Source organism: Zygosaccharomyces rouxii (genome assembly GCF_000026365.1).
Source record: "Zygosaccharomyces rouxii strain CBS732 chromosome B complete sequence".
Lineage (NCBI taxonomy): Eukaryota > Fungi > Ascomycota > Saccharomycetes > Saccharomycetales > Saccharomycetaceae > Zygosaccharomyces > Zygosaccharomyces rouxii.
In genome coordinates this window covers 791,716-818,743 of record NC_012991.1, presented here as the reverse complement: position 1 = coordinate 818,743, position 27,028 = coordinate 791,716, and the positions used below count along the sequence as shown (strand labels likewise).

The 27,028-nt window shown below is 37.6% G+C and overlaps 12 protein-coding genes across 12 annotated transcripts; 8 read left to right on the top strand and 4 right to left on the bottom strand.

The window, feature by feature from the left end:
* Positions 1-217: 217 nt before the first annotated feature.
* Positions 218-6,691, top strand: CYR1 (adenylate cyclase; the record flags this gene model as incomplete). The annotated part of the gene is made up of 1 exon (XM_002495354.1): positions 218-6,691. One exon carries the CDS (start codon positions 218-220, stop codon positions 6,689-6,691), a length of 6,474 nt encoding a protein of 2,157 aa, XP_002495399.1.
* Positions 6,692-6,873: 182 nt separating this feature from the next.
* SYS1 (Sys1p) lies at positions 6,874-7,485 on the bottom strand (the record flags this gene model as incomplete). The annotated part of the gene is made up of 1 exon (XM_002495353.1): positions 6,874-7,485. The coding sequence occupies one exon, from the start codon at positions 7,483-7,485 to the stop codon at positions 6,874-6,876; it is 612 nt and encodes a 203-aa protein (XP_002495398.1).
* A 289-nt stretch (positions 7,486-7,774) lies between these two features.
* On the top strand, positions 7,775-10,027 carry DRS1 (putative ATP-dependent RNA helicase; the record flags this gene model as incomplete). Its single annotated transcript, XM_002495352.1, has 1 exon — positions 7,775-10,027. The coding sequence occupies one exon, from the start codon at positions 7,775-7,777 to the stop codon at positions 10,025-10,027; it is 2,253 nt and encodes a 750-aa protein (XP_002495397.1).
* A 122-nt stretch (positions 10,028-10,149) lies between these two features.
* LMO1 (Lmo1p) lies at positions 10,150-12,081 on the bottom strand (the record flags this gene model as incomplete). Its single annotated transcript, XM_002495351.1, has 1 exon — positions 10,150-12,081. The coding sequence occupies one exon, from the start codon at positions 12,079-12,081 to the stop codon at positions 10,150-10,152; it is 1,932 nt and encodes a 643-aa protein (XP_002495396.1).
* Positions 12,082-12,394: 313 nt separating this feature from the next.
* On the top strand, positions 12,395-13,759 carry MMM1 (ERMES complex subunit MMM1; the record flags this gene model as incomplete). The annotated part of the gene is made up of 1 exon (XM_002495350.1): positions 12,395-13,759. One exon carries the CDS (start codon positions 12,395-12,397, stop codon positions 13,757-13,759), a length of 1,365 nt encoding a protein of 454 aa, XP_002495395.1.
* Positions 13,756-16,509, bottom strand: SPO75 (Spo75p; the record flags this gene model as incomplete). The annotated part of the gene is made up of 1 exon (XM_002495349.1): positions 13,756-16,509. One exon carries the CDS (start codon positions 16,507-16,509, stop codon positions 13,756-13,758), a length of 2,754 nt encoding a protein of 917 aa, XP_002495394.1.
* A 345-nt stretch (positions 16,510-16,854) lies between these two features.
* Positions 16,855-17,211, top strand: COX16 (Cox16p; the record flags this gene model as incomplete). The annotated part of the gene is made up of 1 exon (XM_002495348.1): positions 16,855-17,211. The coding sequence occupies one exon, from the start codon at positions 16,855-16,857 to the stop codon at positions 17,209-17,211; it is 357 nt and encodes a 118-aa protein (XP_002495393.1).
* Positions 17,212-17,503: 292 nt separating this feature from the next.
* On the top strand, positions 17,504-19,414 carry ORC3 (origin recognition complex subunit 3; the record flags this gene model as incomplete). The annotated part of the gene is made up of 1 exon (XM_002495347.1): positions 17,504-19,414. The coding sequence occupies one exon, from the start codon at positions 17,504-17,506 to the stop codon at positions 19,412-19,414; it is 1,911 nt and encodes a 636-aa protein (XP_002495392.1).
* Positions 19,415-19,571: 157 nt separating this feature from the next.
* On the bottom strand, positions 19,572-20,975 carry OST1 (dolichyl-diphosphooligosaccharide--protein glycotransferase subunit OST1; the record flags this gene model as incomplete). The annotated part of the gene is made up of 1 exon (XM_002495346.1): positions 19,572-20,975. The coding sequence occupies one exon, from the start codon at positions 20,973-20,975 to the stop codon at positions 19,572-19,574; it is 1,404 nt and encodes a 467-aa protein (XP_002495391.1).
* A 309-nt stretch (positions 20,976-21,284) lies between these two features.
* On the top strand, positions 21,285-24,296 carry SFI1 (Sfi1p; the record flags this gene model as incomplete). Its single annotated transcript, XM_002495345.1, has 1 exon — positions 21,285-24,296. One exon carries the CDS (start codon positions 21,285-21,287, stop codon positions 24,294-24,296), a length of 3,012 nt encoding a protein of 1,003 aa, XP_002495390.1.
* Positions 24,297-24,516: 220 nt separating this feature from the next.
* On the top strand, positions 24,517-25,247 carry PRE3 (proteasome core particle subunit beta 1; the record flags this gene model as incomplete). Its single annotated transcript, XM_002495344.1, has 2 exons — positions 24,517-24,581; positions 24,665-25,247. The coding sequence occupies 2 exons, from the start codon at positions 24,517-24,519 to the stop codon at positions 25,245-25,247; spliced, it is 648 nt and encodes a 215-aa protein (XP_002495389.1).
* A 275-nt stretch (positions 25,248-25,522) lies between these two features.
* RTT109 (H3 histone acetyltransferase RTT109) lies at positions 25,523-26,845 on the top strand (the record flags this gene model as incomplete). Its single annotated transcript, XM_002495343.1, has 1 exon — positions 25,523-26,845. One exon carries the CDS (start codon positions 25,523-25,525, stop codon positions 26,843-26,845), a length of 1,323 nt encoding a protein of 440 aa, XP_002495388.1.
* Between the last annotated feature and the right edge of the window lie 183 nt (positions 26,846-27,028).

Below are 27,028 nucleotides of genomic sequence, written 5' to 3'. Positions count from 1 at the left end.
TTACAACGGGCTTATTCCAACGCAATTTTAATTTCAACGTGAATTTTTTTCCTTCAGTGCTTCAATCACTGTGAGATCAAGAAAGCTTTAATTACAATCCGAAGGCAAGGGAAAGGAAGAAAAATAACCATAAATACACTTTATCACAATTATTGGAATCAAGTCTTTTACTCTCTTGTTCTCCTCCAAATATTCGTTTACGGTCTAGCTTTCCATCATGTTTAGACGCGGGGATAAAAGCCAAGATGCTGGCAAGAAACAGCATAGGGTGGATACTCCCTTAGCAAGGAGCACGTCAAGCGTTTCAATGGACTCAAAGGATTTAAGAAGCACATCCTCAAGGACTCACGGTTCGAAAAGGCTGGGTGACAGTGATGATGGTGCAGTCGATCGCCCAAGGGCACGTTCAAATCCGAATGAAAAGGGCATTACCCGGGGCGCATGGGCGGAGCCTGAGTCAATAGCTCCCAGCGGGGAAAAAAGTATAAATACGGGGGGCATCGGTGGCGTCGGCGGTAACTTGGATACTTCACATTTGAATACACAACAGCAGCAGCCTCGTTATAAGACGAAGGATTCTAGGATACGAAAAGGACCAGAATTGTTTAAGAAAACATTAAGCAGCTTATCGCTGAGCTCAGCGGCCAGTGAAGACGATGCCATGCCCTCTCCGCAAGATCAAACTCACTCGCAACATCACCAGGATTCACAGCAGCAGCAACAACAACAGCAGCAGCAGCAGCAACCAATACACACAACATCTTCCGCTACATCAGATGGTAATGTCAGAACACATCCACACAGCAGACATGGATCACAAAATGAGGGTGCAATAGCTCCACCCTCTAGAAAACATTCGCTTGCTGGATCTTTCTTTAAAAAGTTATCTGGTGCTGGTAATTCTGATGGCGAATCTAACGGCAAGGACTCTTCTTCTCCCCATAACCATAAACAAGGATATTTTCGTAGTGTGCATCCTCATGGTGGCTTGCATACAAGTTTTTACAACAATATTGCATCGGCAGCAGGTGGTATACGTGATACAAGGGATACTGGTTCCAATACAGGTGCTTCAAGTGGTACTGGTTGTACAAATGGAAGTAATGCGGGTCCTGATGGAAATACTACTGAAACGGTTCCTAATAGTTTGAGACGGAAAGTTAGTACATTGGTACATGGCTTTGGCCATGAAAGTGAGCAGCCTTCATCGCATTCGGGGAGACGTCCGTTACATCATGATAAAAATAAGGGTAATAAGCGCGAGTCAGATAATATATCTATGGTGTCTAGTGCAAGGCCCAGGTTATCAGCAACAAGTAGTCGTAGAAATAGTGCTACTAGTACTTTTACAAACAACTCTACTGCACCTGTGCAACCTAGGTCACCGTCTCTAAAACGTGAATCTCCTCCAAAAGAACCTGCAGGTCATCTTAATTCTACGTCATCCGCACCTCCTGCTGCGTCTTCGGGAGCTTCCGGTGCAAGTGGATCGGGTGCGGGTAGTTTCTTTCCATTGGATACGAATTTGGAAAATGTTTCGGACATTACAAAGGCACCAGAATTATCAAGAAGACCATCGGCGGCATATGAGGGATATCATAATCCAAATGATAATAGAGCTTCTATATCAGGTGCTCCCTCACAATCTGTAACACACGTAAATTCTAATTCTGATATTGCGGCATTACCGACTTCTATGACTATGAATTCAAACCCATTAAGTGCAAGACAACAATGGATCGCGCCCGAAAGTTGGGACGTAGATTCAAATGTCGATATTAGAAGGGCAAAGAAACATAATAAGTCAGTTTTACTTCAAGAACAACTAGCATCACAAAGACGTTTAAAGCAGCAGCATGGACAACAACAACCACAACTGCCATCGCAACCAGAGGTACAGCAGAACCACCAGCAGCAGCAACAGCAGCAGCAACAACAACAGCAATTTGGTAAGTTTGGCGATGCATACTTTGAAGTCCCCAATCAGAATGAGTTTACATCAGGTATATCTAGTACTAATGATTCAGATAATTCTTCATTAGTCGATTTTTCAGACTCAAGTTCATCTGATTTAGATTATGCATCAGATGTGGAAAACTACTTAGAACAAAGTGCAGATAAAAAAACAGATGCTGGTGGAGGATCGCCTCAATTACCTCCAGATTTCGAACAACAGTTACAACAACAGAAACAAGAGGTGCAACCACCTCCATTGAAATTAAATTACAACACAGGTCTTAATTCCTCTGGAGATGCTCGTCAATCATTGGGAGAAGCATTGAATCAAAGTCCACAGGATATGAAATATTATGAAGGTTTACGTCAACAGGAAAAGAGGCAAGAAGCTGAAGGCGTACAATGGAACCAAGGAATGTTGCACGAAAAACAGATGAATCAACAACACCAGTTGAAAGATCAGCCACAAGGACAATTGCAGCAACAAAATCAACAACAAGAATTAGCACCTGGAAAAGGTCCTTTCAATGATTTACAAGCCAATTTGAGACAACCTTCAAACCCCCCTAAAACTTTATCTAAAGTGTTGGGTGCAGGCACCAGAGATCAGGAAGTTATGAAATTGTCATCTGATGATGAAAAGCATGACAGAGTGGAATACGAGTTAGAACGTTATTACAAGGACTTTAGCGACCTGAATCCCAAGAGACATTACGCCATCCGTATCTTTAATACAGATGATACCTTTACCACATTATCTTGTACTCCCGCTACAACGGTTAGAGATATTTTACCGTCTTTGAAAAGAAAATTTAATGTCACTTCACAAGGAAGTTTCCAAATATCTTTGAAAGTGGGTAAATTGTGTAAGATTTTGAGACCTTTGTCTAAACCAATTATCATTGAGCGTAAATTGTTACTCCTGAATGGGTACAAGAAAACTGATCCTTTACACATCATGGGTATTGAAGATTTGAGTTTTGTATTCAAATTCTTATTTCATCCGGTGGCTCCATCTCATTTGACTCCAGGGCAGGAACAGCGTTTAATGAGGGGTGATTTTATTCATGTTGATCTGAGAGGAATGGATTTAACTACTCCTCCCATTATTTTTTATCAGCATACTTCGGAAATTGAAAGTTTGGATGTTTCCAATAATGCCAATATTTTTCTGCCGGTGGAATTTATTGAATCAGCAACAAAACTTTCTAGTTTAAGAATGGTTAACATTAGGGCTTCCAAGTTCCCCATAAACATCTGTGATGTAGATGAATTGGTTTCCCTGGAACTGCAAAGAAACTTTATTAGGAGGGTACCTCATGCCATTTCCCAACTGGCCAATTTGACCATCTTAAATTTGCAATGTAATGAACTGGACAAACTTCCTCGTGGGTTTAGTCAATTGAAAAATTTACAGCTGCTGGATCTATCTTCTAATAGGTTTGTTCATTATCCAGAGGTTGTAAACGAATGTTCGAATTTATTACAAATCAATCTCTCTTACAATAAGATCCATACTTTACCGCCAACGACAAACAAGTTGGTAAAGTTGGCGAAGATGAACATATCTCACAACAAGTTGGCTCTTATACCAAACCTTTCGGGAATGAAAAATTTGAGAACTTTGAATTCACAACATAATAGAGTTGCGCGTATTAAGACTGGAGCGCCCAATTTGCAGAATTTGTCACTGACGGATAATAGAATTTCCACTTTTGATGATGTTTTACCTAAATTGAAAACTCTAGAATTGCAGGAAAATCCTATAACATCCATTTCTTACAGTGGATTTTCCTCCATGAATATGACTAGCTTGTCATTAAGTAAGGCCAAGCTATCGAGTCTTCCGGATGAACTTTTTGTGGAATTAAGATGTTTGGAAAAATTGGATTTGAGTGAAAACAACTTGACTAAGCTGCCAGAAGGATTCTGTCAACTAAATAAATTGGTCCACCTTTCGGTGGCAAGAAACAAGTTACAAAAGTTACCCAAAGATTTCCATAACTTAAAAAATTTGAAGACTCTGGATTTGCATTCTAATAACATTAGAGATTTTGCTACTGGTATGGAAGATCTAGATCTTACTTTTGTGAATATTTCATCAAACATGTTTGGAAATTCTTGTTTGATGGGTCAATTTTGCCAAAACATTTCTGCTGATCGTAGATTATCCAAGAGTCTAGAATTTTTAGTTGCTGCAGATAACCAGTTCAATGATCAGATGTGGCCTTTTTTCAACTGTTTGACCAATTTGAAAGTGTTGAATCTTTCATATAACAATTTCCAGGATATCTCTAATTTGAAATTAGAAAACTTGTCAGGGCTTTATTTTTCAGGCAATAAATTGGCTACAGTGTCTGGAGATGTGGTTTTGAAATGGAAGAACTTAAGGACTTTGATGTTGAACGGTAATTATTTATTGTCGTTACCTGCAGAATTGTCTCAATTGACTGACTTGAGAGTTTTTGATGTGGGGTCTAATCAGTTGAAATACAATATTTCTAATTATCACTATGATTGGAATTGGAGAGAGAATAAACAACTGAAATATTTGAATTTTTCAGGTAATAGGAGATTTGAGATTAAATCCTCGGTGAACCACGATATAAAGACCGATTTTTCAGATTTGACTGTTTTGCCTAACTTGAAGGTTTTGGGATTAATGGATGTCACTTTGAATACTACAAAAGTACCGGATGAAAATATTAATTTCCGTTTAAGGACCAGTGGATCCATAATAAATGGTATGCGATATGGTGTAGCTGATACGCTGGGTAAACGAGAATTCGTCTCATCGAGAGATGTCACTTTTGAAAGATTTGGTGGTAAAGACGATGAATGCTTGTTGTGTTTGCATGATGGGAAAAATCAATATGCGGATTATGGACATAATATTGCCAGACTTGTCAGGGACATCTATGACAAGATCCTATTAAGGCAGTTAGAGAAATATGGGGATTCTGATATGGGTATCAGGAAGGCTCTACGTTTCAGTTTCCTACAGCTGAATAAAGAAGTGAACGGGATGCTAAGTCATGTAGACGATGGTAGTGCTATGGCTAATTTAAGTTCGGCTGACTTATTAAGTGGTGCATGTTCCACAGTGGTTTACATTAGGGGTAACCAAATCTATACGGCCAACATCGGTGATTGTATGGCAATTTTATCCAAGACTAATGGTGATTTTCAAAAATTGACTTGTTTACACGTTCCTTATAAGAGGGAAGAGTATGAAAGGATCCGTATATCAGGTGGTTATGTCAATGATTATAAGCTCGATGGTGTTGTAGATGTTTCTAGGGCAGTCGGGTTCTTCGACCTTCTGCCACATATCCATGCTTCTCCTGATATTTCTATGGTGCAACTTACGAAAGCCGATGAGATGTTGGTTATTGCTACTCATAAATTGTGGCAATACATGGATTTTGAAACTGCATGTGATATTGCTAGAGAAAACAGTTCACAGCCTATGTTAGCCGCTGAGGCCATGAAGGACCATGCCATCGCTTATGGTTGTTCGGACAATTTGACCATCATGTGTCTATCGCTACACAAGGACGATGAACAACAGAATAGGTTCACCTTGAATAGGAACTCGTTGATCACCAGGAGAAGTACTTTTGAAGATGCCACCTTGAGAAGATTGCAACCAGAAATTTCACCACCAACAGGAAACCTGGCCATCGTTTTTACAGATATCAAGAGCTCAACTTTCTTATGGGAAATGTTCCCTAACGCCATGCGGACTGCTATTAAAACACATAATGATATCATGCGTCGTCTGTTGCGTATCTATGGTGGTTATGAAGTAAAGACTGAAGGTGATGCCTTCATGGTGGCTTTCCCTACGCCGATAAGTGCTCTCGTATGGTGTATGAGCGTCCAGTTGAAATTTGTAGAGGCACAATGGCCTGAAGAAATTACATCAATCCAAGATGGATGTCTTGTCATCGATAAATTGGGTAATAAGATATATCAAGGTTTATCCGTTCGTATGGGTGTTCATTGGGGTTGCCCAGTACCTGAACTGGATTTAGTTACTCAAAGAATGGATTATCTGGGACCTATGGTAAATAAGGCTGCTAGAGTCGAAGGTGTAGCAGATGGTGGTCAGATTACTTTGAGTAGTGATTTCTTATCAGAATTTAATAAGATCATGAACTTTCATGAAACTGTGGTAAAGGATAAATGTCCATTGAAGGAAGTTTATGGAGAAGAGTTTGTAGGAGAAGTTTTAGAAAAGGAAATATCCATGCTAGAGAGCATAGGATGGGAATTTTTCGATCATGGTGAGCAAAAATTAAAAGGATTGGAAACTAAAGAATTAATTACCATTGCATATCCTAAATCGTTAGTTTCTAGGCATAATTTCATTACTAAGGATGAAGAGGCAAGATTATTAAATGAAGAATTTATTTCCCGCCTGAGATCAGTTTCCAGAAGGGTGGAATCGGTCTTATCCGCGGTCAGTAAAGGTTCTGTTGATGAGCATCGGAAACCTGGTAGACTTTCATCAATTGATGAGAATGTGAAAAGCAGTGTTAGGTTTTTGAATTCCGAAAAAGATGCTACAGCTTTTTTTGATGATTTAATCACTAGATTAGAATCTTATATCGCTCTTTTGAAATTACACCAGGTCGTGCATAAAGGGTTGAGAGTTAATGATCAAAGTGCCCAAGAATTGGGAACAAATATATTTGACTTGTTAGACGCTGTATTGGAGAAAATTCAGTAAAATAATAAGTATTAGTTTTGTGGTTTATCTTTTTGAAGTAGTCACCTCATAAGTACCGGTTTGTAATGTTACAATGTTTGTTTGTCTTTGTTTTTAATGCCCTCACAACATCATGTCGAATAAGTTAAAACTTACATATAAAATGCTTACTGACCCTTTTGCTTGTCATTTTCTGCTCTTATTCATTTTTGAGCTTCCAGGTCCTTCATTTCAATCGGTTGCTGGTTGTCATTCCCATCGCCCGCTGGTCGTACCTCTTGAGTTCCTTCGGGTAAAGTAATTCCAGATGGATCTACCAAACCTTCAAAAAAAGTATCTCTTAATTCCTTCCATCTAGTGGTCCAAGTTCCTAAAAACACAAGTATTAATGATGACAATATTTGTAAGAAAAACCATGAAAACGAAGGGAAGGTATGGGTATTCGTAAGAACAACAATAAAGTTAATTGCATGTATGGTAATGGCAAAATCCCAGGCCAATTTACTCCTACCAACTATCACTGTAAGGAAAATCACACATATTAGAGCGTCGAATAGCCATAGCATTGATAATGATATACCCGATGTATTGGTATAATTAATATATTCCCACGTAAATAACCATTTTTTAATCTCTACTTGATAGCCCATCAATTTGGCCCAAAAGTAGAAAAGTATGCTGGCTGTTGTATAATAAAATATCTGTAATAAAATGATCTGTAAAGCTATCTTGGCAGGTGAAAGTGAATCTTGTTTGAAGATTTCAGACAACCTCAGCTCTCGAGGAATTCGTAAATACCTTCTCAAAGTAAACATTATTGAGGTATAAAGGCTTTGACGATGGTCAATTCTGATTCCAATCGTTCTCTTCTAAGTGGATTCGGCATTGTTGAAGTTCTGTTCGTGTTCTTTAATCCTGCCCAACTTTGTTTGTTTCTCGTGGCTTATGATATTGAAAAATTTTGAGATGAGATGAGATGAGATGAGCTCTATTCAATACAGCTGCAGAATAATACATAGACTTATAGACTCCCACAAACTGGTTTCCACTGTTGCACGGTACGCTTTTATTTAAATATTTAAACGTTGGAGTCCTCGATCCAAGATGGTAAACGCTGTAGCGAAGAAGGGAAAGTTAGATTTGGACTTTGTGCCTACAATTAGTGATAGCGAAGATGCATTACCAGATTTAGAATCCTCTGATGACGATGAGAATCATATGAACGATACACCTGCTAAACCTCAAGCTTCTACTAAAAAATCCAAGAAGAACAATAAAAAAAAGAGCAGCACAGATGATGTGGAAGATGAGAATGTAAACAAAGATTTAAATCCAGAATTTAGATTTGATCTGGAAGGTAACGATATCGTATCAAATTTACAGGCATGGAATTTCGTTGGTGATGAACCCGATGGTGATAATGTGAAAAAAGATGTGGATTTAGATGGTATTATTAGAAGGAAAGGTGGATTGATCAAGACTATTCGTGTAGATGGTGAAAGTGACGAAGAAAAAAATGAAGTGGAAGAGGAAGAAGAAAATTCTGAAGATGGTGGTGAGGAGAACAGCGAAGATGATGATGAATTAGCCATGGATGGGTTTGGTATGGGCGCCGTCAACAAAGATGAGGAAGATGAAGAGGAGGATGAGAATGACAGCGGCTCCGAGGATGAGAAAGACCAAGTCGAAGAAGAGGATGAAGAGGATGAGGACCAGGCTCAAAAACAGGAAGAGGAAGAAGATTCACCTGAAGAAATGGCTAAATTTTATGCGCCTCAGAGTGAAAGTGAGGAAGCAAAGAAAAAGGTTTTCAATAATTTCAACAGTTTATCACTGTCACGTCCCGTTCTCAAAGCTTTGGGTGATCTGGGTTATGCTACTCCCTCTCCTATTCAAGGTGCAACAATCCCTATTGCGCTATTAGGTAAAGATATTATAGCCGGTGCTGTTACCGGTTCTGGTAAGACAGCAGCTTTCATGATCCCCATTATTGAGCGTTTGATTTATAAACCAGCAAAAGTAGCATCTACTAGAGTCATAGTGCTAGCGCCAACTCGTGAATTGGCTATTCAAGTTGCTGATGTGGGGAAGAAATTAGGAAAATATGTTAACGGGTTAACTTTTGGTATAGCTGTCGGTGGTTTGAACCTTAGACAACAGGAGCAAATTTTGAAGACTAGACCTGATATCGTCATTGCTACACCAGGTAGATTCATTGATCATATTAGAAACTCTAGTAGTTTCAATGTGGATTCCGTGGAAGTTTTAGTAATCGATGAAGCTGATAGAATGTTAGAAGAAGGTTTCCAAGATGAAATAAATGAAATCATGCATTTGTTACCAAGCAAAAGACAAACCATGTTGTTTTCTGCCACTATGAATTCAAAAATTAAGCAATTAGTTTCTTTGTCATTGAAAAGACCCGTAAGAGTGATGACAGATCCTCCTCAGCAGGCTGTCTCCAAATTACAACAGGAATTCGTTCGTATTCGTAAAAGAGACCATTTAAAACCTTCAACGTTGTTTTATCTTATTAAAAAATTGGATGGTGCCGCTCAAAAGAGAATGGTGGTTTTTGTTTCCAAGAAAGAAATGGTGCATAGACTAAGAATCATTTTAGGATTGCTAGGTATGGCTGTGGCAGAACTTCATGGGTCTCTGAACCAAGAACAGCGTTTACAGTCTATTAACAAATTTAAGTCCTTGGAAGTACCGGTATTAATCTGTACGGATTTAGCCTCTAGAGGGTTAGATATTCCGAAGATTGAAGTGGTCATTAACTATGATATGCCAAAGAGTTTCGAAATTTATTTACACAGGGTAGGACGTACAGCAAGAGCTGGTAGAGAAGGTCGCTCAGTATCGTTTGTCGGTGAAACCTCTCAAGAAAGAAGTATTGTGAAGAGCGCCATCAAGAGTGCACAAGAAAGTGGTGAAAAGAATTTACCAGTGGGGAGAAATGTGGATTGGAATCAAATTGAAGAGATCAACAAAACAGTAGAATCAATGTCTGACACCGTGAAGGACATTTTAGATGAAGAGAAACAGGAGAAGGAGATTTTACAAGCTGAAATGCAATTGAAAAAAGGTGAAAACTTGATTAAACACAAGCAAGAAATTGAATCAAGGCCAAAGAGAACTTGGTTCCAAACAGAGACTGAGAAGAAAAATTCCAAGGGTATGGGGTCGTTGCCCAAGAACACTCTGAATAGTAAAAAGAGAAAGAGACAAGAGGCTTTAGAGGAGAAAACGCGTCCATATAAGAAGACTCAAAAGAACCGCTCAGAGGATCAAGAAAGGTCTTTCAGGAGACAGAATGGTAAAAAAATGAAGGACAAAAAGAAGGGTAAGAAATAAAACTTCGATGTGATATTTTAAAATGCGATCACCTTACTTAACCATGTATAGAATCATCAAAATAAAAATGATTTTTTTGTTTTTATTCTAGTTTTTGTGTACTATGTTTACAGTTGATTAAACTATTCATAATAAAATGAGGATGTTAGGTCCTTCAAAGTATCTGCGTGGTAATATTCTTCGTCGTCATTACTATCTGTTATTTCGTTCCCATCACTGATATCTAAATTTAACATTTGAGCATTCCTCCTAATGCTTACAAGTGTATCCATTTGCTTCTGGGTATCATCCGTGATGCTCTGTTTGATCTTAAATGGCGATACCAGCTTCAAACCATCTAACCAGACGATCGTATCTTCCTTTGTGTCAAAATAAACTTTTAAAACCACCCTACGATACTTATCGAGAAAGTTAACCCCAGTGTAAAAATCTTTTCGTATGACATTTACCAAGCGTGCATCATCTGGAACTTTATTATCTGTTTGAAGTTCATTCACTTCGAAATCAACGATGTTGTGCAGTGGAATAACCACAGTCTTTTCAAAAGCTGCATGATCTTTCTCTGTGTTACTGAAGATTTGATTTTCTTCAACATGGGGTGTTATTTCAGCCTTAGCAGGGAATTCACGAACTAGTAAATTTATTTGGTTGGCGGATAAAACCATGAAATAGACCTTAGGAGATCTAATATGACGATCTAATGGGCTCTCTGAATAAACCCAAGCTCCCTTTTGAAGCTGTAAAAGTCTTTGGTGCCTAACATAATCATGAACTTGTTCGGATAGTAATTCATCGAAATCACCAATGGAATTCGACCATTTGTTGTAATGTTTTTCCTTGATGCTTTCTAATTGTAATTGTCGTGCAATGCCATAGTCAATACCTTCTAAAGTCTCTAGTGCTATGATTACAGATCCACGTGGGGAAATATCGGAAGGGCGTTTCATAGATTTATCAACCTGATCTAGCATGATAGGCACCGTCTCCAGAAGTGAATCCATATCTTTTCTTGTTTTACCTTGTGATGCCACCCACATTTTGAGTAGCTTATCCATAAGCGCATAGATAAAGGCATCTTTACTCAAAAGGAAAGCGGCGTGGTATAATGTAGTTAAAATATCTTTTGTCTTGAAGTCTAGAAATTGGTCCAATTGGTCTAAAATATTGAAAAATGCCTTGTAAAGAGGAAACGGATTGTTAACGAATAATAATTCTTCACCTAAAGTTTTTTTGAATGAAAGATTGGAATTCTTTAAAAAAACTACCAAATGATAAGCATTAATCAGTTTGATACTGCGTAAATCGTTGTAACCTTGATTTACTTCTTCAAATTTTTCTTTCATGCTTGAATCTAAGCTTAAAGCATCTTCCACAGCTTCGAACATCTTTGTTTCCAATGGTGTAGCATATTCTTTTAGAGTCAAGGCTGACATAAATTTGGAAATCTTATCTCTCAATGGTAAAATCACTTCTAAGATTTCTGATTGCAATTCTTCCATCGGTAGCAAAGAAATTAGAATGCTCCAAAATCCACAATCATGAAACATAAAGAAGCATGATGGAATAATGATGGCAGCGTTTACTTTGTCACTTTCACAAAGGCATGTCAAACAACGTAGTACCCCATCTATCGATTCCAAAATGTCAAAATTCAGCCTAATACTTGATCTTTGTGTAGACAAATTAGCACATAGGATTGGTAATATGATTTCACTTGATGATAAAAACCTGCAGAGATGGACAACGGCTTCCAAGTAGACACCAGATTCCCTCAGGGAAAGGGTACAGATTCTGGTTAAACATATCGCTAATGTTTCAGGAGGTGATTCTGACATTGTTTCTTCAAATATTTCCCAAAAGTGAGTCTCTGGCGTAGCCTCTCTGCAAAGAATCTTACCGTCACAATTCAAGAGAAATTGTGCAAAATCGAATTGAAAGGGATCGTTAGTCTCATCGATGGTACGTAGAATAACCTTCAAGGACTCTCGAGATTGATCGAAAGATAAATTTTCATTTTGTGCCAACAACTGTTGGACCCTGTAGGCATCATCCATTGTGAATATACTAAAATTATAGTAATTATGGTAATGGCAGACTTCCTAGTTGGCAGATATGGAAATCCTCCGGTAGAAAGTTCTTGAAAATGTATTTTATAGGATTAAGCCTTGAAACCTGGTTTCTATAAAGGAAGATGTGATCATTTCAGTCATTGTAAGTCATGATCTTATTCTTCTATGCTGTAATTTTTTTCGTTCTTCCACTTCGGTGAATTCTACTGACTGATTTTCCAAATGATTGATAGGCTCATTCCAAAATTGAGATCATTAGAGACCCTAATTCTTTGTCCTCGGGGGTTTAAACGGTAGTATGGAGTCGAATTATACTGGTATGGATGGTAACTGGGCTTTGAATGGGACAGTTAGCGTTGGAAATGGTACCTTAATTTCAGTTGATGAATTCCTACACAATGCCTTACCAATGCATCTACAGGCGTTGTTTCAAGATGGTAACTCTCAAGGGCCTCTTCTAACTATGGAAGATTTGGAGAAGGCCATTGAATTCAAAAGAGCAAGTCAAGAATTGGTAAACGACAATGTTTTAGCACCAGATGGATTATTCGTGGAATTGCTACGACAACAAGAGAAAACTCTACCTCGATTGATTAGTGCTACATCCAACACACAAGGATCATTTTCCTCTTGGTCATTTGCACAAGGTTTAATAGTTGGCCAAGTAAGCGTCGTTCTCGTGCTGATCTTCTTCATTAAATTCTTCATCTTTAGTGATTCATCTACTAAGACAAATCCAAATCCTGCTAAGAATTCTTCATCTACTAATTCATTATCAGGATTGTCATCAGAGTCTCGTTCCTTTATTTCACCTCATTTCTTTACATCGATAATGAATAGAAAGGGTAATGAACAAGCTGAATCTAACGATGATGAAAACGAAAGATCGCGTCAAATTGATGATATTTTAGAGAAAACTTATTATAACGTCGATACTCATCCTGCCGAATCCCTAGATTGGTTCAACGTTTTAATTGGGCAAACTATACAGCAATTAAGAGAGGAAGCATGGAAAAAGGATAATATAGTATATTCATTGAATGCATTCATTGAAAGAAAGGCTCAGGAACTACCTAGTTACTTGGATAGTATAAAAATTACAGAATTAGACATTGGTCATGATTTCCCAATTTTTTCTAACTGCAGAATTCAGTATTCACCAAACTCCAATGGTAGAAAATTGGAAGCAAAAATAGATATTGATTTGAATGATCGTTTGGCTGTTGGTATAGAGACTAGGCTATTGCTCAATTATCCCAAGCCTTTAACGGCATCCTTGCCGATTAATGTCACCGTGTCCATCATAAGATTTCAGGCATGCCTAACGGTTTCTCTTACTAAAGCTGAAGAATTCGTTCCAACTTCACCAGAAAGTGTAGATGAAGATGATAATGATGGTTACTTTTTAATGTTTTCCTTTGCACCTGAGTATAGAATGGAATTCGAGACCCAATCCCTAATTGGCGCCAGATCTAAGTTGGAAAATATTCCCAAGATAGGTAGTCTGGTTGAATATCAGATTAAAAAATGGTTCGTTGAAAGATGTGTGGAACCCCGATTTCAATTTATAAAACTGCCTAGTGTCTGGCCTCGTAGTAAAAATACTAGAGAAGGTAAAGCGGATGTAGATGAATCAGAACCAGGAAGAGAAACGCACTATTAGCTGCAGTCATCTTGAGGGTTCAAAATTATGTCCCCACAGGGACTTAGAAAGCATTTTTCCAAATCACACGTAATCTCTTCTCTAGTGAAGATAGCGGATTCTCTTCCGGTTATTCCGGCATCATCTTGAGGTAACCACAGGCAAGCATTGTGTTTACCATCAGCAAATGGGATTTTAAACTCTTTATTTAAGTTCTCTTCCAGTCTATCATATTTGTCAAAAAATTGAGAATGGGTTTGGAATGGTGAACCGTGCACTTTAGACAGATACATTTCTGAAATTTTGAAATGTGCAACAATCGTCAATGCAAACGCTACAACCATGCATGTACACAGTTTGTAGCTATTGGACAGAGCGAACAATCCCATCATGCAGAACTCCATACAATAAACTCCCGCGTATAGTTGCATAAGGGCTTGTGGGTAAAGTCTTCCGAACGTTTCTGACGGCGTTCCTTCTTCGACTTGGTAGATGAACAAGTATTTGAAAGAGAATAAAACTAGTGCGAATGCTATGCAGCAGAGTGGTAAGATTAATGGAGCAATGACGCTGTAAATGATGCCAATACAACCTAATACTGAGAAAATAGGATAAATTGAACCCCATTGGAAAATTGGGATGTTTCTCATTCTTTTCCACCGTTTATGAGGATTGTACATGGTGATTTTATAGTAGAAGAGCTCGAATAGTAGCTCTTTCAACTGGATTAAGTTACCGCCAGAATATGCCATCCCTCTTATGAGTACAAAGGAACAAAAAAAATTGGAACTTTTGGGTAAATCGTGTGCTAAAAGAGTTGGAATACTGACTGGATTGTACAGAATTCTCTCCACTACAAGTGATATACCAGAAGAAATGGTCACCACTAAAAAGACATGTATGAATAAAAAAACAAAGAACCATTTCTGAATATCGATTTCCATTTCTGCCCCAGTTCTGCAGCATTTCAAATAACTGAACCATCTCAAAATGAATGGTACAAACTCCGTGATGAAGACTAAAGTTACCACTGGAAAAATACCGGCTATTATATCATTAACCAATTCGGATTTGGTAGTCACTTGCGACAGAAGCGGTATGATAGATGCGACATAAGGAATTTGGGAGACCAACCCGATAAATGCCACGGGGATCACCCAACCTATAATTATTAGAAAACACAAAGTGCTCGCCAGTGCTGATCTCATGAACTTTATCGTAGCATTAGAAACACTAATGTTACTCCAAATTATATCGTGAGGATTAGTACCCACTAGAGTGTTATTCCATTCACGAATGTTACCTGAGGTTAATAATTTATCAAATGTATGAGCGATCGCAGGGCAACTAAAAGTTATAAATGCCTTGCTTAAAAATACTTGTGATTTACAATCCTTATGTTCAAGCAAGTACTGCTCATTGTTCCATTTTTCCAAAGCCTGGCATTTTTCTTGCCATACCTTGAGGTGACTTTGGTATTTTTGTGAAGTCAGTTTGAAGAAATTGTACCTTTCTTCAATGTACAATTGCTTGCTCTTCAACCGAACTTGAAACCACGGTTTATGAGATTGGTATAAAATTGTCTTCCAGTTTGTTTGTTTAAAATACCCACGATATCTTTGGGGAGTCTTAAGAATAAAGGCAACTCTGTTGCAAAACAGTTGATATCTTTTCCAATACCTTTTTATTTTATCGCCGTTGACGCCCAACTTGGAGTTTGCGACAAGAAAATACTTTTCCAATATGATTTCCATAGCCAATTTCTCTAATTTTGTTTCAAGGTCCTTCAGCTCTCTGTAATATTTACGAAGTCGGTCACATCTTCGTGGTAAGAATCTAATGCTAATTAAACAGTCTGGGGATATCGAATTGAAAAAATCCGTAATTTTTATTTTATTACCTTGAGTGGATTCAGGGATATTTTCCACATATAAAATCGACTGGTATTCAGCGCTTAATGGGATCTTTCTCGAGATTTCATGCACATGCTTCAACTCTGATATCAAAATGATATGAAACCAAACAATGACAAAGATGCTTAGAAATAGATGGAAAATTAACTTGTTGGGATCCTTAAGCACTATGTTCGACATATTAATTCTATCCAGCCAAGGTGTATTGATTTGGACATCCCTGGGTAGGTCAACTAAGCCTTGTAGATCTATAAAGCCTGATAAATAATGGATGGGAATTAAAATTGGTAAATTTATCACTGAAAAGCTAAAGAAAAGAAATATTAGCATGTATAAAAACCTTTGGAAAAAATATGCATCTAACCCAGCAAGATCTCGATACTTGTCGATAGGACAAAAAATTACCATCGTTACCCATCCAAACGTATTTTTGAAAAATTCTTGGACTACGTTTTTATTTCCACTAGTCCTGATTTCCAATTTCTCATCATTTTGGTTCTTTATTGGATGAAGGACGGTCTTAGCTTGGTAGAGATGTTTCAATTTATTTCTCAAAAATGTGAAAAGAAGCACTTGCACAACGAAATATAAAGCAGACACAAGCATACTAGAAAGAAATGTTCTTACTGAAATACCAGCTTGTTGATGCGCTGATCCTGTTCTAGTAGTCCTAGTAGTATTGAGAAATTTAGACAAAATTGAAGATGTCACATTTCTAAATTCAGAGTCTGGTTTATCTTTGTCCTCGTTGAATTTAAGTACTAAAAGTGACGTTTCGTCGTCAATGTCAAGGTAGGTATAAATGTAATCTGACAGATAATTCGAAATAGCAGTGCTAGCAGGAATATTTGCATCCATAGTAGATGCGTGCTGAGGACAGGAAGGGGAAGGATGAAGAGAGTAAAATAAAAAGTAAAAAGTCAATCAAATTAAAACTGGCTTATGATATTCCCAGTAAACGATAAGGTTTTCAATTTGTCATGTAATTTTTTTTTTTTTTTTTTTCTCTAATATTATATTACTATTTAGTGACAACGACAGATGTTTGTGACACTTCGCATGTGACGCAATCTTGTACTCTTCACATTTTAGAATCATCATTAAACAGAGTTGAATAAGACTCGACTAAAGTTTAAATCAGAAGATCCCCTTGGTTAGCTCGCAGAGGTATTGCCCGTGGATTTTGATCTAAAGCTCTTCATCATGCCACTAGGAGGTAGAGTTTTCAGAAGTAGGAGACAGCAGTCAGCTTATGAAAAGTCCCTGTCGGGAAGATATCAAAAGCGTTTGAATAAAAACCCATTTCTATATTTTGGATTACCCTTTTGCAGTTTAGTGGTATTAGGTTACTATTGGTTATCTGGTTTCACAGCTGTGAGATATGAACAACATGATAGAAGGGTACAGGAGTTGCGTGAAGAAGATATCATTAATGTGAGGACGAATAAGCGTCCTGTCGATTTAAAAGAGGAATACTATCGTTTGCAAGGTCTTGCTGATGAGGATTATGATATCAAGAGGTATCCAAGGCAAGATGGTGAGTCCGAGAATGTGTGGTAAACTGGTTCTCAACAGTTGTTGCAGTCGTAACTTCTATTAGGAGCGATCGTGTATATATCTAGAAACAACAAGAGTAATTGATGATGTATTTCAAGCAGTATTTGCATCGAGGTTCTGGGAAACTGTTGACTTTTTATAACTTTTGTAGGTTTTACGTTTGGTTGTTGATTAGTATCATTTGACAAGAATGAAAATCCGAGATGAACTTTAAATCAGTGGTAGGCTTCAGTTGTGTTCATTCAAACGAAAAAGAACCAAGAAGTGCTAGCGCTAGACTTTGTAGGTTGGTATAATGAACGTTAATGAATTTGCTGACGCCCAGAGGAGTCATTATACGGTGTACCCTACATTGAAGAAAAGGAAGAAAGGTGGACGCAGAATCCCATTTGTTGAGTTATTGGATGGTAAGGAACTGACTCAAAACGTCGAAAGAAGATGGGAATTATATCATCAATTACACTCACATTTTCATGATCAGGTAACAAATATTGTTGAAAACATTGAAGTTGATCTCAAAGGTGAAATTTCCAACATTCTGTTCAATGAAAATAAGAGAAGGGATAGCAAGCCATGTTTTAACACACTTTTCTTATTAGGATCAGACAGTACCACAAAGATTGAATTACCGCCTACTGATTCCAATGTCTTTAAAGTGCTGGTCGAATTGACACCAAAGGAGTCCCCCAATGTGAGAATGATGCTTCGAAGATCGATGTTTAAACTATTTACATCTGCTGATGCAGAATTGCATAGCAAGGCTCCAGTTAAAAGAGAATTAAACCATGAAAGTGTGAGTGACTATGAGGAAAGTGTAGAAGTTAAAGATGAGATAACGGGGGAAGGTTTTCAAGACGAAGATGACGGGGCTGGTCAAGCAGATGTATCCTACGATTTATCTCTGGTGGAAAATTTCAAGACATTATTTGGTAAAAATTTAAACATGGTATTTAATTTCAAGGATGTGGATTCAATCAATTTCCATACTTTAGACAATTTTATCGCGGTTTTGAAGAATGCACTAAAAAATGAGCATTTACAAATAAATCTGGTTTTTAACATTAATACCAATATGTCCAATATTGAAAAGAATCTGACCCAATCTACGATACGATTTTTAAGGAGAAATTATCACACTTTGGATGTTTCTAGTAATAAAGGATTTAAATATGGGAATCGAATTTTTCAAAGTTTTTTAGATACAGTTGATGGAAAATTGAACTTGTCTTCAAGATTCGTCGATTTCTTATTAAGCAAAATGGCTAATAATTCTAATCATAATTTACAACTATTGGTCAAGATCCTAGATTATTCGTTAATGTCATATTTTTTTCATAACCCTTTTTCAGTTTTCATTGATCCTGTTAATATTGATTTCCTAAATGAGGATTATTTGGATATGCTAATAAGGTGTCCAACGTTTATGTTTTTTGTTGAGGGTCTCATTAAACAAAATGCTCCTTCCGAAGAAATAAGGTCTCTTCTCACTAATAAAGATTCTGCTTTGGCAGAATTTTTCGCAGAATTTCTTGTAAGAGAAAATCCAATAAATGGATATGCCAAGCATGTTGCAGGTATTCTAGAAAACGAACTCCATATTTATAATTACAATTTGATCGAACTGTATTATAACTTATTGGTGGGTAAGTTAGAATCCTATTTAGAAAGATGGCCGGCCTATCGGAATTCAGAACAGAAATTGAAATTTGAACCAATTGACACAATATTCCAGGAGTTATTCACACTAGACAATAATAACGAACTTCTATCGCAGGCTCTTTTCCCCTGTTATAAGTCAAATTTGGAAAACGACATGCTCCATTGGGAGCACACCTTGCCGCTGGGTCAAAGCAAAGCAAACAACGAAACACTGATAAAATTAGATAACTCTATGGCACCCGTAGTGGGCCATATGTTCAAATTGTACAGGGAAGCGAACTCTTTGATTAACGTTTATGATTTCTATACAACTTTCAGAGACACATTGCCCAAGAAAGAAATTATGGATTTTCTAGATGAGACATCAGATATCGATTCTAATATACATCGTTTCTTTTTGAACAATGAAAAGGACATAGTTTTCGATAAAGTATCACTTGCTCTTTTTATGCAAGCAATATTCGATTTCGATCATATGGGTATTATCAAAACCCAAAATAATAGGAATTACGACGTCATAGAAAAATGTATATGGAGAGGCATATGATGGAAAAATTTAGGACAGACCTACTCCAAATCATAGTTGCTGCAGATGTTTCCCATCCTTTTTTTTGTTTTTTTTTTGTTTCTTGATGGTTTTCCTGTAGAAGGATTCTTTATCTTTTTTGTTTAAAAATTGGAATAATACTTTATCTACATTTAGTCTAATTGCTTACATTTAGGTTAACACTTTTCAAAAAGAAAAATCCCATAAGAGCTGTGAAGATGTAAATTGCAACGTTCAAGGGCTTCTTGTACGCAGTTTCGTGATCGTATGTGTATTTGACCAGAAGCTCACCTGTACCAACTTGGTCAATCAAATTCTTGAAGTTCAAAGTAACTTTGACGTGACCATTGTTCAAATCTAAATAAGATTTTTGAGCGGTAACATCTGTATTAATTGATGGTGTTGCTGATCCAATAGTTTCAACCTTAGCGCCCTCGGGCAAATAAAGGGAAAGAGTTACATCATCGTAAATTGTATCCTCTGGTCCATTCAAAAGAGGAACAGAAATAATATAGGAATGATCACCTCCTTCACTAACACGTAAAAAGTTGGTCAATGGATTGGTCCATCCGGTGGTGAAATTATATTTCCAGCCTCCAAAGATTGGATATCTTGGTTTCAAATAGATGTTATCGCCTAGTATACGGAAAGTGGTAACCATACCGACTTTGTCGGTGAAATAGTGTTCACTAGAGTCCTCAGGTAGATTCATCTCTAAGACACCACAGTAGTGACTTAATTTCATGTTTTGTTGGTCGAGCATGTGTTCCAATCTAGAAAAACCCTTATTCAATCTAGCACCACTGTTAAGAAGTTCGTAGTACTCTTCGAACTGAATCGTACCAGCCCAGTGAGATACCCATACGTCTCTTTGTAGATTGACTACTTGTTTCATGGGGACATTATGAGAATAAAGCACTTGAAGTTCAGGACCCTTGTCGAATGCACGGATATTATCCCAAGTACCAATTAATCCTGGTGCTCTCTTTTCCAATTCATACCCCTTAGCTGGATGGAATTCTTGGAAATCGTCACTTCCAAAAAATTCAGTCGTACCTCTCTTAGTCTCATATGCTGACAACGGATATCTTGTAGTGCTCAAAAGTAGATGTTGTTCATCTGTTAGAGCAATATGTTCAGGAAATGGTACACCTCCCACGTTGTAAGACATGTTAATATTGAAAACAACATCCTCATTTGGTTCAATTGGCGTAGGAAATTGAATTATACCATATGCAACTTCACTACCATCTTCCAATTGAGTTGTCTGTTCAATGAATCCAGAATCGATAAAGACTTGCTTATCCTTCAATTGAACTGAAAAGATAGACAAGTGATCAAACGTGGACTTTGGTAACGCAAGGAAGTATTCACTGTTAGCATTATTGTCGATATTCTTAATAGTCAATTCTAGTGATTCAATAGTGTAAACATGTTCCACATCCACCAATCTCTTAAATTCCACATTTTCCCACACTTGAGGTGGTTGGAATTGTTCACATAAAACGGATTTCAGTGACCATAAAAATACCGTTAGCCACCAAAGGGACAATTGAACCATCCTCGAAAATTCTTCAGCTTAGCTTAGCTTAGCTTAATTATAATGCAACTTCTACAATTGAAATTTGTTCAAATGTTTAGTAGTATGGGAGGCTATAACTGCTTTTATTTTTCTTCTACGGTTTCGTGTTCTTTAGCACCATACAAAAATTTATAGAGGTAATGTAACGAGCGAAGGGTAACTATAACTTACTGCAAGCAGCTAAAGCTATTTTGAGATAAAGATAATACGGTTAACTGATTTCGAATCTTTGAGAATTATCGTCGATTCGATTCTCTTTATGCTCCTTTTTTGCCCCCTCGATTTGTGATGAGCTTTGATGAATCTACAGATTCTATATTGAGGGGGGCCGATTTTGCCCAAGAGAGTGCCGGCAGTGTATCTACAGAAGCATTGATCAATGAGGATTACATTGGGACGTCTACTGGATCTTTGGTGAATAAAGATGTGAGAGAATTACTTGATCAGGTTTTTGTTCAAGTGCCAGGGCGACGAGAAGAGGATGATGGTGTGGATAATGACAGTGATAATGGTAATGATTATGAGGACAGTGAGGATGTGGACAGGAATCAACCACCGACATCATTTTTGTTGCCTGGAAGCGACATGTATCGGCCCCTCGAAACTAATGGTGACAGACCTTCAGACTTGAGTCGTAAACCCTTGACAACGATAGCAGAGGATATGAATGATGCCTATGATCAGGTACAAAATTCGAGGAAAAGAATGGGGCAACCTCAGGGAAATCCTATCTTTTCATTGCTTTTTAATAGGATCCAAGTCTTCTTGTTGCGCAATGGGATGTCATTGGAGTTTCTCAAAATATTTAAAAAATACATCGGCCATATGATAGAAAATGGCTTGGATCCTCTAGAAGATCAGTATTTTTTGTCGTTACAGAATGAACTCAGTGAAAGTTTTGAATTTACCCCAATGATGGAGGATATTTTAAACAAATTTCTGTTGAGACCTGAGAATCTTATCATGAAATTGAGCCTCTTTGAACATAACAGTGCTCATGATCTTTTAAGACGATATATGAAAACTTGGAAATTACATGGAGAACTAAAGAGAAGTTTAGCAAAATTGGCAGGGCTTTGGCATGAATATGTACAAAGAAAATTTTTAATAAAATGGAACCAGAAATATGAAGAATTTGCATTACATTGGGTTCACCAGTCCCAGGAATTTAACAAATTTACACTGGTTTCGTTTGGATTTGATAAGTGGCTTGACAAGATAGATTCTAATGATGCAAGAAGGGGTTTAGCTGATCACTACTTCTTAAATCACGTTTTCCAAAGGATTAAAAAGAGGAGAAATGCACTGGATTCAAGAAAGCATAGATCTCGAGATTTCCATGATGCTAATGTTATGAAGTGGACTTTGTCGAAATGGAGACTTAACTATCGCGAAACTCAATTTGAAGGGACTAGTCCCAGTTTACAAAGGGGAATATTGGAGAGACTTAAGCAGAGATTACAATTTTATCAATCAATGAACGATCGTGCTGATATCTTCAAACACAATTGGCAAATTTCACCTTTCCTTAAGAAATGGCATGAAAGGACAAAATCATTAGATAGTCAATCAGCTCATTTGATGGAGTTAGAACAGAAATTCATCAAGGGGAAAACAATAAGAATCTTTAAAGATCAATTGGGAAGAAGGCGACAAGAGTACGCTGTCTCGGAACATCTCGATACATTGTTCGTAAGATTTGTATTACAGGAATTATGGTTTAAAAGGTTTCAAGAGCGACTTCACCTTTATTCTCTGTGGAGTATTCAAAATGAACGAATAGAGGGTAAATTTTTTGCTCAGTGGAAGAAAAGACTTTTTACTGATTTAAAAGCCGTTGAACTTGCGAGAACACATGCCCTCAAGTGGCACTTAGGCAAATGGAGATCTGAATTGAAGTGCAAATTATTTATAGCGAAAAGATCTCAAAGACAACAAGAAGCCGCTTTCAACAAATTTTCAGAAAGGGCTGCTTTGGAAAAAAGAGCACGTAAATTCCAGACCGCTTTCTTGTTGAAGCCAATTTTTTCGCAATGGGCCAGCCGCCGAAATGAAGATATACGGCTTCGAACCATAGCTGATATGAGTCACGAACAAGTGCTGAAAATTCACTTCATGATTTATTGGCACCATAAGCTAATTTTCCTTAGAGAACTAAATCAAAGAGCTGAAATATTGCAGAGACTGCGGGCAGTCATGATGGTTAAAAAAGGTATCGCCCACTTCCAAGAAGTGAAAAAATTGGGAGATTCATTTGCTAAGTTAATGATCTCAAAGGTCTTCTTATCCAAACATTTTAACATATGGAGAGGACATTTGGCACTTAAGAATCAGCAGAGGCTGCAAGATTTGTTGCAGAGTTATGAACAAGAGCAGCAATTTCAATTGAAATCAAACTTTTTCAGTTTATGGAATCGAAAGAGTCACTTTTACCAAGATGTTTGTATTTCGAGAGCAGATGAAATACGTCAAAGGTCCTTGCAAAGAGTGACTCTCAAAGCGGTTAGACAAAAATTACAGAATTATGCTGCTCAAGTCGAAGTTTCAGACAATTTCCGGAATAATTCCGTTACTTTATCTACTTTCTACATTTGGATTGTCCATTTGAATCGATTGACAGAAATGAATACTCGACTTGAGGTGGAAATTAACCGAAAGAATTTGGCACTTTTACTCAACTATTTGAATAATTGGAGTATGAGAATTTTAAAGAGTAGAAGGAACTATGAAGCTGTTCAAGTCTTTCGGAACCGTTGGGACCGTGCCACTGTGAGGGGTTTACTATTAGTTTGGAGAACTCGTGTAGAACATTCTCCAGGGAGACAGGAAATTGTGCAACAAGATTTCGAAGTAAAAACCCCCATAAAAAAGTTATCACCTAAAGGTAGTAACACAATTCCAGGTTCGGAGGGAGTGAAAATGCACCGTATTGAAGCCATGAAGTCGCACTATAGTAGAGTAAGAAGGGCAATACCGAGCCCTGTGAAATCTTCGCTATCACTGAATTCTACCGCCAAGAAAAAAATTGAAAATGAAGAGGACAATGTCTTTTTTAGCTCTAAACAGAAGCAGCAGCAGCAAAATCAAAGATTGCCACCGCCTCCAAGGCTATCACTAGAAAGAATCAATAAGAATTTAGCCTCCAAAATTGATAGAATTAATTTCGAGAGAATCCCAGAAGTAAGGCTGGAACCTTTTATTAATTCAGATTCTCAATTTAACCCAATTATCGATAGATCTTTACTCAAAGTCGAAGAGGATGAAGCCGAATTCGATGAATCGCCAACTAGAAGGTCATAGCTGTAAGAAATATACATATATTGTACAGATAACATTTGTATTCTAGTAGTCACTTTTGGTGTTACCCGCACATGGATCCTGAGATGGACTATCATCGCTCTTTCAAAACGGTGGCAAAAGGGAACTTATAAGGTACAGCGTCAAGTTAACAATTGGAACCTTAAAGTTATTGTAGATTATAGAACTTTGGAGAGTCATTGAAAGCTTATCGAGAGTTAATATGAATGGGATTCAAGTCGATGTGAATCACCTTAAAAAGGGTGAAGTCAGTCTGGGGACGTCAATGTATGTTAAGCGCTTTGTTATATATACCAAGAGCTAAGTTAATTGTTGAAGGGGCGTTTATACTAACAATGCATTTAAAACAGTATGGCAGTTTCTTTCAAGGATGGAGTAATATTAGGTGCTGATTCACGTACTACTATGGGACCATATGTTGCCAACCGTGTTACGGATAAATTGACTCGTGTTCACGATAAAGTCTGGTGCTGCAGGTCCGGTTCTGCAGCAGATACACAAGCGGTAGCTGACATCGTACAGTACTATTTGGATCTATATACTGCACAATATGGTGAACCTTCCACGCGCACTGCGGCTGCCATTTTTCAACAACTATGTTATGAGAACAAGGATGCTCTAACCGCAGGTATTATCGTGGCGGGTTATGACGAAAAGAATCAGGGAGAAGTTTATAGTATACCAATCGGTGGTTCTCTTCATAAGCAGAAGTATGCCATTGCAGGTTCAGGTTCCACTTTCATATATGGGTACTGTGATAAGAACTACAAAGATGGTATGACTAAGGACGAAACTGTAGATTTCATCAAACATTCGCTCTCTCAGGCCATCAAATGGGATGGTTCTTCTGGCGGTGTAATCAGAATGGTTGTTTTGACGAAGAATGGCGTTGAACGTTTGATAGTCTACCCAGAGGAATTTGAGAATTTGTAGATGTATATCAAAATGAAAGCATTTTTATAAAGAGGAAAAAGAAAAAAGACAAGTATTTGGATGTAAGGTAAGTACTAGCTAGACATTTAGTCTAATAGAATACGCTAAGGTTTCTATGTTGATCCCCAAATCGACCTTCTTTGTAGTTGATTATATTTGCCCTGTCGTTTAGGTGCTCGCGAAGTACAGGTAAAATGTCTAGCAATAAATTAATATATAGATTTGAGTGAATAGCCCTTCACTGTCGCTTCTCTCATGAACTCGGATCTCTGACAATGAATCATAACCAATCTCAAGTTTTAGCTCGATTGTTAGAATCTTGTTTACCAAAAGATGAGGAATTCCAAGTACTTCAATTGCAAAGTTTACCTACCCAGACACATTCAATAGTGACACCCGTTCCAAAATCAGAAAGTACACCTTTAACAGTAAAAGTTCAACACTTTTTCTCCCTATTCCACCAAGAGAAAGTCATTTTTGCACTAGAAATCTATGTGTTTCTTACATTGCATAACAAAGACGCTCCCGCTGAGAGGTTGATATTTGTATCTAAGGCAGATACCAATGGGTACTGTAATACTAAAATCAGTTTTAAGAGTTTAACCAAGAACTTGATCAAATACATTTTAAGCATTGATCCGAATTATTACTTACAAAAGGTGAAGCCTCGAGAAAGGAAGTATGACCAAGAAGCGGATCTTCTTACTCAACGTACAGAAGTCATTAAATCGTTACGTATTCTATCGAAAAGACATCTCTCATCCTTAGATCCACCAAGTATACCAAACGATTTTTATCTGAATTTAAGGTTTCCTCCAAATTACATTACGAAGATAAGTCTTTTCACTAGACCTGAACCTCAATACTTATTTGCAGAATCGTCACGGAATAAACAAAAGCACTGCTTGGATGGGTCTCAATTGCTTCAATGGTGGCTTTCCATTTTAGATGATATTCTTTGCCAAGATTTCCAGGTAACTGCTCAGGCCAGATTGCAAATCCCCGGAGAAGATTCAGCACAAGTGAACCGTCACTTGAAGACCGTTCGGTTCGCCGGTTGGCAAGTTGGTGATATATTTGGTCGTCATGTGGGAGAATTGGCGGCTTTTACGGTACCATTGTTTCCAGATGATCCTAAGACTCGATTCTTACGTCAATTGGTTGAAGAGGGTAGAATCCACACTACCAACCTTGCGACTTTCTGGACAGAATTGGCACAAAGACAAGAATTCCGCCTCAGTGTTATTGCCTCAGTCATAGGTGTTCAAGGTACGCTATTACAAGCATCTTCACATTGGCCTACTTCACCCTTGTATCAAAATCAAGAAGAGATCTACGTTGCAGATTCCAAGAAACAGTTTGCTTATATCAAAAGTTACATTACAGGAGAGGAGTACGATACGGAAGAAGGTGCTCTCGAGGCTTTTGCTAACATCAGAGATTTCTTCAAAATAAGATTGAACCGTCCAGTATTTTCAATCCTGGGCGCTAAGGAGCCGAATTCAACAAGCACGGATCCATCACAGACACAGACGTCAAACCTCAAAAGAGTCAACGTAATTACAACTTTACAAACAAGAAAGAAACCCAAGAAATAATGGAATTGCAAGGTAGAAGAACTAGAAGTGTATACTTCGTATTACCATTACTTATTTCACACTGAAACCGAAACCTTAAATTTTCGTTCAAAACGACCCCCTTCATTTTTTTCTCTTTTTGATCGGGTCCGATTGGTTGAAGATAGAACTCTTCTGCTGAAAGTTTAAGAGTTAAGGTTCGAT